This window comes from Rhagoletis zephyria, unplaced genomic scaffold (genome assembly GCF_001687245.7).
Source record: "Rhagoletis zephyria isolate East Lansing unplaced genomic scaffold, Rhagoletis_zephyria_1.1 Rzeph_scaffold_02944, whole genome shotgun sequence".
Taxonomy (NCBI): domain Eukaryota; kingdom Metazoa; phylum Arthropoda; class Insecta; order Diptera; family Tephritidae; genus Rhagoletis; species Rhagoletis zephyria.
In genome coordinates this window covers 20827-30231 of record NW_016160028.1, presented here as the reverse complement: position 1 = coordinate 30231, position 9405 = coordinate 20827, and the positions used below count along the sequence as shown (strand labels likewise).

The window sequence follows — 9405 nt, the reverse complement described above, 5'->3', positions numbered from 1 at the left end:
CTCCGGCTGTTTGCTATCGTAACCGGCTAAATTTAGCCGGAAAACGGCTAAAATGGCAACACTGATCAGTACCTGGGTTCAAGCCCTGGTCAAAGCAACATCGAAAAAATATAGAAAAAGTTTTTTTTTTAACAGCGGTCGTCCCTCGGCATGCAATGACAAACATCCAAGTGTATTTTTGCCATGAAAAACAGCTTCACATTAAAATACAATCGCCGTTCGGAGTCGGCGTAAAACTGTAGGGCCTTCTGCTTTGTATGACAACAGCAAGGCGCACGCCACAAGTTGGAGGAGAAGCTCGGCCAAACACTAACATATGTGTAAGCGCCAATCTATTATTATTATTATTAAGTGATTTTTACACCTTTCTTGTTTGCTTGCTTGGTAACTATCATTTTTCACTTTTTTAAGGTCGCATACCTGGAAGGCGTGGCGACGAAACAGGACGTCCTGCAACAGTAGATGTTGAAGTTGTGTTAGAGGAAGTGGAACTAGGTCCATCGACTTCAGTGAGAACGATGGAAAGACGGACGAGAATACCAAAAACTACAGTTCACAAAGCTTTAAAAGACCATCGATTTCATCCCTCCCACATTCAACGTGTTCAAGCTTACAACAAAGAGATTACCTGCCGAGGGTTAGATTTTGTCGTGAAATGTTGCGAATGCATGAATCAGACCCCAACTTTTTTAATAAAATAATTTGGAGCGGTGAATCATCATACAAACGTGATGGTTATTTTAATTTACATAACATTCATAGTTGGCAGATAGACAATCCTCACGAAATGAGAGAAGATCGTTCGCAGTACCGGTACAAAATAAATTTATGGTGCGGTATTTTTAATTGTCAGATATTGGGACCTGTGGAACTGCCGCCAACGCTCAACTCTCACAGTTATTTAGAGCTCCTTCAGGAACGGCTTCCAACTCTTTTAGAAGATTTACCCTTAAACCTACGGCGAAGACTATGGCTGCAAATTGACGGGTGCCCTGCTCACTACGGGCGTGAAGTAAGAGCTCATTTAGACGAAACTTATCCTNTTTACCCTTAAACCTACGGCGAAGACTATGGCTGCAAATTGACGGGTGCCCTGCTCACTACGGGCGTGAAGTAAGAGCTTATTTAGACGGAACTTATCCTCGCCGATGGATTGGACGATACGGGCCAATCATGTGACCCGCTCGATCGGCAGACCTGAATCCATTAGATTTTTTCTACTGGGGCTATCTTAAGAACAAAATTTACTCAAAAACAATTCCAAACGAAGAGCATTTGCGGGAACAAATAAATGGAGCTGCTGCTGAGATAGCCCAATTGAGTTTAAGATCTCTAAAAGCGTATTTTCTTAAAAGGTGCCGAGCTTGTATTAGAGTAGAAGGCCGCCAATTTGAGCATAATCTATTAATAAATGAATATATTTTTCTTCAAACAACCCATGTATATTTTATTTCACGTGAACCCATCCTTCACAAAAAAATATTGATAGATTTAGCCCTTGTTATAGACTCTAGTCCGAATTCCGGTAAGTAACATAAAATAATGTCAGGAGCAGGTAATAATGTACCTTTGTACTATTTAGCATGTCATTGGTCGGTAAAAAGAGTAACTTAAATTTAAATTTTTTAAATACATTTAGTTAAATAAAGAGTTAATAAAACAAATGTTCTGTTGTCAAACGTGACCGGACCGTCTCGTTGCTCGCACAAAATATGACTTAACTCTATGTTCTTACTCTCTATTCTTAACGGTAGTTATGATGGACGTTTCGTTCTTTTTCATTCACTTCCAAGGTTGCCGATTATCTGTCCTGCTTAAGGTTGCCGTCTATGATACTATCTTATGGTTATCCTACAACCGGCCCGCCTGATTTGTTATTCGACCTCGAATAACCAGCCGCATCTCTTCATATTCTCTGCCACCGTTACAGTCTTGCTCGGTCCTTCCTGACTTCCAACCTTTTCTACTTCGTATCTTCCGTGATTTCGTTTGGCAACTACTTTATACGGTTCGAGACACTTTGCCCTTAGTTTCAGTGCAACTCCGAATTGTGTTCTTTTAATAGCAACTAACTCGTTTATTTCATACTAAACTTCTTCCTTCCGTCTCTTGTTATATGTCTTGCAGTTTTCTCTCTGTATCTCAACTATATTTTCGCGAGCTTTCTGTCTTGCAGCATCCCGCCCCTTGTCTAACTCTTCTACCTCTAGCTCATTTAAAATTTCCTGTAAGTCGGGGTAATCTGGTCTGCGCATTTCCAACCCTGTAAGGATTTTAAAGGGTGTTGTTTTCGTACTGCCGGGTGCTGTATTATTAAGAACCTGTTGCACTCTCGCCTCCTGATTGTACCACTGAGCTGGGTCACTCTGACAATTTTTTGCAAGCATTGGAACAACAGTTTGATGTACGCGCTCTACCTGCCGGTTTCCGCGCGGAACGCCTGTTGCTTTTACTAAATGCTGAATATTTTCTTGGTTGCAGTATTCCTCAAACCTATTTAAAGTGAAAGCCACCCCTCTATCTGTGTCTACCCGCTTCGGCTTTCCGAAGACGGCAGACTGCTTTTCTAGTTTGTCCACCACTTCTTCAACCCCTGTTGATTTTGTGGGGTGTAACCACACAAATTTTGAAAATCCGTCTATAATTACCAAAATTTGGTTGTATATTTTCCGCGTTTCTGTTAACGGACCAACGTGGTCAATATGATAAGTCCCTAAAGGCTCGAAAGCTTTGTCAATTGGTGTTAACAAACCCTCTTTCTTGCCCCTTTTTGCCTCTATTATTATGCACTCTATACATGCTTGAACAACTTTCCGTACCTTTCCGCTAACATTAGGTATGTAGTAATTTCTCTCCACAAGTTTCTGAGTCTTTTTGGCAGCAAAATGCGCTTGAATATGCGCCAACCTAATGATTTCGTCTTCCATTCTGGAGGGTACAACTAGCAATTCCTGGACTGGATCCTTGTAAACTAGTTCGTTCTTCAGAAAAATATTTTCGTAACCTTCGGCTTCCACAATCTTTCTCACTGCCCTTACCCAACCGTCTTTCATTTGTGCTTCTCTTAGTATAAACTTTAACTTCTCTTCTACTAACAGGCAATAAACCCGACTTAGTGCGTCTACGTGTCTCATACGTGTTCCTGATCTATGCTCAACTACATAATCATACTCCTGCAAATACATAGCCCACCCCATAATTCTATCCGGCACATCATGTTTTTTAACTGTCATTTTGAATGCGTTGCAGTCACTTACAATTTTGAATTTGATGTCTCTCAAATATATACACCACTTCTTCAAAGCATTTATTAATGCCAAAACCTCGTGCTCAAGCGAGCTGTAGCTCTCTTCAACCAACGAAGTTTTACGACCAATAAACTCTACGGGATGCAGCATCTGATCTTCCGGATATTTTTGCAATAAAACTGCACCATACCCAAATTTTGATGAATCCGCATGTAGCTCTGTCTCTGCCGAATGATTAAAATGCCTTACTGCTGGTGCACTCACTAACGCACGCTTCAACTCCTGAACTGCCAGTAATTGTTCCTCACCCATTTTAAACTTTACATCCTTTCGCAGCAAATCGGAAAGTGGTTAAGCAACCACAGCATATCACTGCACGAACCGTCTAAAAAATGAGATCAAACCCAAAAATCGTTGTAGTTCCTTCTTAATTATTGGAATCGGGAAACTACTAATCGCGGTCGTCTTTTCCTCGGGTGGTAGAATTTTACCCTTCTCTACGATATACCCTAAAAAGTTAATCTGCGATTTCAATATTTGACTTTTTCCCATCCTAATTGCAACCCGCAGTCGCTCGCACGCTTTACAACTTTTTCCAATTTCTCTAGACCTGTTTTCCTTTCCTTGGCGGGAATGACGATGTCATCCATATATATAATAACAGTTCCGTCTCTAAGCATGTCCTGAAAAATCGCTCGGATATATCGGCAAAATACCGCTGGAGAATTCGTGATCCCGAATGGGACATAACAAAACTCGTACTGTCCGCTTTGCGTCACAAAAGAAGTGTATTTACGTGAGTCCGGTTCTACTGGTACGTGATAAAATACGTTTTTTTAAGTCAAGTGTGGTAAATATGTTTGCACCCTGCAACTTATCCAACGCTTCATCTACCAAAGCCATTGGAAAATTATCCCTAAAAATCTTTTCGTGAACTTTCCGAAAATCGCAACCAAACCGTTTCGTCTCGTTTTTCTTTGTGGTCAGCACAACTGGTGATGCGTACTCAGACGTGCTATTTTGTATAATTCCTTTGTTAAGCATGCTAGCTACCAGGTCGTCTATATAGCGCCGATCCGCATGTGACACCCTACGCGGTCTCTGGTGTACTGGATTATCGCCCGTTAAAATCAGTTTCATCTGCATCGGTGTACTAACTGGTTTCATTGGACTATATTCATTAATCAGTTTCGCTACCGCCTTTGATTCACATTCCCCTAAATGCGCGAGATCCACTTTATTCTATTCAATGTTCACTTCCCTTTCAATTAAGCATAATGCTTCAAATTCTATATTCAAGTCGCTGTTACGCGTTACTTCATGTGTTTCTGCGATTCTGTTCTATAACCCTTTACCAGCTCTTACGCATGATGTATCTTTGGTATCTCCTGTTTGTTTACTGAAAACCTTACTCTGATCATCAATAGGACGACTTGCCTTGGCGTGGACTGACACAACCACTTCCGCACCAACACATGAGCTCTGCGCACCTACTGTAGCCATCCCAGCTACAACTTTCTCCACTGCCATCTCAGCAGTTTTCGTTGGTTTCCTGAACTCAACGCTACCTTCCCTAAAGACTAACTCCACGTCTTTAAGCACATCATTACCAATCATCGCCGCATATGGTATATCGCGTTCCTTTACCACCTGAAACGTTACTCTTAACAACACTTCATCAACAGTCATGTTGGCTACAAAGCTACCTAATGTCGTCATCTCGCCCTTACCAATTTCAAACAAATGTTGCCTCTCATCGCTAAGTTCTACATCCCCCAACATTATCAATGTATCGTACCTCATGATAAATGCGCTGCACCCAGTATCTACCAATACACTGAAAACAAAGTTATTGATTTTCGCGTCAATAAAAATCATACCGCTTTTTCCTGCGGGCTTCATATTTTTGTCACCTAACGTATTCACACGTTCACTTTTTACTACTTTGTCAGTTTGCTCCTTTTTGCATTCATGAGCGTACTGGCCTTTTTGTTTACACTTGTAACACGTAACAGTGTTTGTACCAGAATCTGAACATTGCTTTGCCACATGGCCTTCTTTATAGCATTTAAAACACTTTTTCTTGTTTTGCCTTTTGTAATCCGAACTCTTACCCGAAAATTCTTGAGGCGCACTTCCTTTATTTAGCGATACCTGAGAACCCCTAATTTACTCATACACGTGAATTAGTTCTTTCAAATCTTTAATATTCTTCGGCTGGTACAAAACGCTTTTATTCGCCCTAGAATCCGGTATGCCCTCTATAATAATACTCAACCAAACTCTTTTCATCTAATGATATTTGCTTACCCATTTCCAACAGGGCATACAAATACTCTTGGAAACTTTATTTTGGTTGCTTGCGTCTATTTCTCAATCCTCGGTGCACTTCCGAAGCACACAGTTTTTTCCCAAACTCTTCGATAAGAGCTTGTTTCAAATTATCCCAACTCCTAACGCGTGCCAACCCACGTACAAATAATTTTGCTGCTCCTTTTTGTAGCTGCTGGGCATACACAAACCTTTGCAGGTTATTCCAACCTACTGTGTCAGACACTTTCACATCATAAGCCTCGTCACCAAAAAATTGAGACACACTGTTTTCAATATCACGCAACGTAAAAAAAAGCCTTTGCGCATTCAAATTATTTGTTGCTGCATCTGCGTACAACGAATTTATCGATTCCTTCTCACTGCCTAGTCCCCTTTCAGACACGTCAAGTCTTGCTTTCTAGTCTGCTCGTTCGTAGGCGAAGGAGGTGAGAAGAAAGGGGAAGAGTACAGATACCTCCGTACCGTCAATTCGTTTCAAGTTTTCTTGTCTCTTTTGATCTTTTCGTTGCTTCCCATTTAAAGAACCAAGGACCTGAATTCAATTAAAGTTGACGCGTGTGGAGGCAAATAGAAAACACAAAAGAGAATGCGAAAAAATTGCTTTCAAGACTTGACGTGTCTGAAATGGGACCTACTTCTTCCTCACTTTCAACCCCAAAGACAACATGCTGAAGCAAACGCAGTTGCAAATCTCTTTTTCTACCTGCTACGCTCAAATTAAGTTCTCTTAACTTTGTTTTTAACATCTCTACAGTCATGGCTACGGTGACCATAAATATATAATGCAGGACAATTTTTCAAAAAATGTACCTACTTGTAATTGCGTAGTATAAAAATAACAAAAATATACTACATATATACATTTCTCGTCATTTGAAAAGCGCACCCTTTTTTTGATTTTCTACCATACAAAGTATGCTTGCGCAGCACCGTAAAAAAAAATTGTCGCCCCTATGTTTATATTTTTTTTTATATTCAAATATTTTTTAAATGGGATGTAGACGTAGAATATCCTATATTTTTATGAAAAGTTAATGAATATTAAACAAACTAAAGGAAAACTGTACCTACTAAGTATTAAAAGGATGCGCTATTCAAATAACGAAGAGTGTATAATTCTTAATTATTAATCCAATTTTAAACTTTAAACTTAAAACATAATCACATTTGCTTCATTGGTATTAATCTTTTAGTAATGAATATTTACAAAATTATAATAAGGCATATTACATATTACTTTACACGAAATATGAACCTCTGTAAAGCAAATTTTTTAGGCAAACTGGTCGTTGGGTCGTTGAACACGAAAAAAATACCCATGGCTTCAAAGAAGTGTTTTCGAGATTTGTTCGAAAGACATATTTTTAGTACTTTTTCAGTTATTCCTCAATATCTCATGAAACGACCAACAGTTCGACAGGTATTGATGGGCTCTTTGCAAAAATATATTTTTTTTGTGCAGATTGTGTTCCGTAACATCTACATTTCTCATCAGATTTTCATTTACTGTAAAAAGAAAATGATTGAAATTTCAATTTTTCGATTTTGGTCGCTTGTAACACCAATAATTTTCATCGAAATCGGCAAAGTAGTATATTTTTGTAAGTGGACTGTAGGTAGCTTATGTTGATTGGATAATTGACGAATACGTTCGACATGTACCAAAAAATTACGAAAACGATTTTTTGAAAGGAAAATTGGCTTGGAAAATTTTTTTTTCTTGAGCGATTACCACAAAATTTTTAGAACAGTGTTATCGATATATTTGATGCTGGTCTTCAATTTCTCGTCATCCATTGTCCATAACCGTACAATATTTAGAACGCATTGACTAGTTGAACCTTCAAAACCAGCTTACCCTTATGTAGTTATCAATTAGTTATCGACACAGCTTTTATTTCGATTAGAAAAAGTTAATTTTAAAATATCGAAGAAAATGCGGGACAAAGGCAGGACACGTGGAAAAAATCAGTACCTTTTGGGGGTTTTCTGTTTTGAAAAACTACGCAGGATAGACCTTTAAATAACAGTACGGTCCTGCAAAAAACAGAACGGATGGTCACCGTAGTCATGGCTCTTATTGTGTCCGCGTCCATCTTACAAGTTTTTATGTTATTGCGATATACAAAATCAATTACTATTAAGTGTCAAAGCAATTCAATCAATTAGACAATTTAAATTAATGCTATACATTTAAAATTTTAGTTTTCGCTTAACTTTTGCACATTTTTCCCCAAAATTACAAAATATTTATGACACTATTATTAAAATAATAAGTAATATCAAATACACGCTACTGTACTATGCAAAGAAAATCAAATACAACGTGAGCAAAGAAATTTTGTGCTTACTGCTCTTACTGCTACACTGCTGCTATTACATTGCTTCGTCCTATTTTTGCTGCTTACCGCTGCTACCCACGCCGAGAAATTTTACCGTTTCAAAATTTGAAATGTGGCATACATATTTACACATTTTTGCCCATAGAATGCCGAACTGTACATATACGTACATACATATATGTCTTTTTTGCAGCAACCAAGTTTTTATGCAAATTTTGAAATGCACACTATTGTCACTGCAGTTCACTTCTTTCGTTTTTCCACTCGTATGGCTCTGTACTTTGCTATACTTGTTATTGCATGTTCTTTAATGTTCATGCTCTGCACCAAAAATATTTGGTTTTCCACAAATGTTTCTGCGCTTTACTGCACTTTTTTATGCATATCCATGCACTTCACTAAATAATTTTTATTTAGCCACATAAGCGTTTGTTACTTGCAGCACTATATATACTGTGCTTTTCATCGGTTTGGCTACCGAAGGCGCCTGTTCGTACATCAGCCGCATACGCACTTAAAATTCTCGGAAACACAAATTTGACAGTTCATGCGCACATACAATTTTAGGTTTTTCTTATTTTTGAAGTGAAACTTCTTAGGCGGCGGTATCGCAAAAATGGAGAGTGAAATTTTTAAAACTGAAAACGTTACATGAGTGAGAAGGAAGATATAGGTAGTATAGGGAAGGGGAAAAAATAAATAAAGCGACGCATGACGGGTACGAGTACCTACATATGTATATATGTATGTTTGAATGCACGTACATATGTATACATATATATCGTCGTTTAAAGTACAAAACCGCGTATCGTCATTCAAAACCGCGTAACTGACATTGGCTGCCAAAAATTGGATTTGCTCACACAAGCTCTTGGCTCAATCCTTATCCATTCGTCCTGAAATATATTAGCCAGAAATGCGATTGCCTTATAAAAAGAGAACCATTTTGAAATATGAGTGTTTTTACGCTCTAGAAAATAATTTCTACAACTTCACATACGCGGTTTTGCATTTTGCTGATACGCGGTTTTGCACAACGATATGTATGAATGAACGAACTCATTGCGCATTTCAGCTCTGCCGCTACCATGCAATATATGTATAAATGATGCAAGCGTGCTTCGCGTAACTACATCCATTCGTACATATGTACATATGTTTGTATGGATATATTTATGATGAAGCAAACGGGCTTCGTTGATGACTGATGGGCATATGTATGTACTTATGGACAGCAATGTTTTCATGTATGTACATATGTTAGAATGGTTGTATATACATTTGTACGTATGTAGATATGTTTGTGTATGGACATATGTTTGTGTACATGTATATATGTATGCACATATGTAGTACAAACGAAAACAAATCTAATAATACAATGTTCTGACCGACAACGAAAACACCTTGAAAACGAGTTTTGGGATTGTGGGCTGAAGGCTATTCACACCGACTGTTGGTGGTTTCGTTGACATTTCTTA

At 38.5% G+C, this 9405-nt stretch overlaps 1 protein-coding gene across 1 annotated transcript; it reads right to left on the bottom strand.

Moving 5' to 3' along the window:
• Window positions 1-4040: 4040 nt before the first annotated feature.
• Window positions 4041-4937, bottom strand: LOC108368073 (uncharacterized). Its single transcript, XM_017622826.1, has 2 exons — window positions 4614-4937; window positions 4041-4490 (listed from the first exon to the last, which is right to left on the bottom strand). The coding sequence occupies exons 1-2, from the start codon at window positions 4935-4937 to the stop codon at window positions 4041-4043; spliced, it is 774 nt and encodes a 257-aa protein (XP_017478315.1).
• Window positions 4938-9405: the final 4468 nt, after the last annotated feature.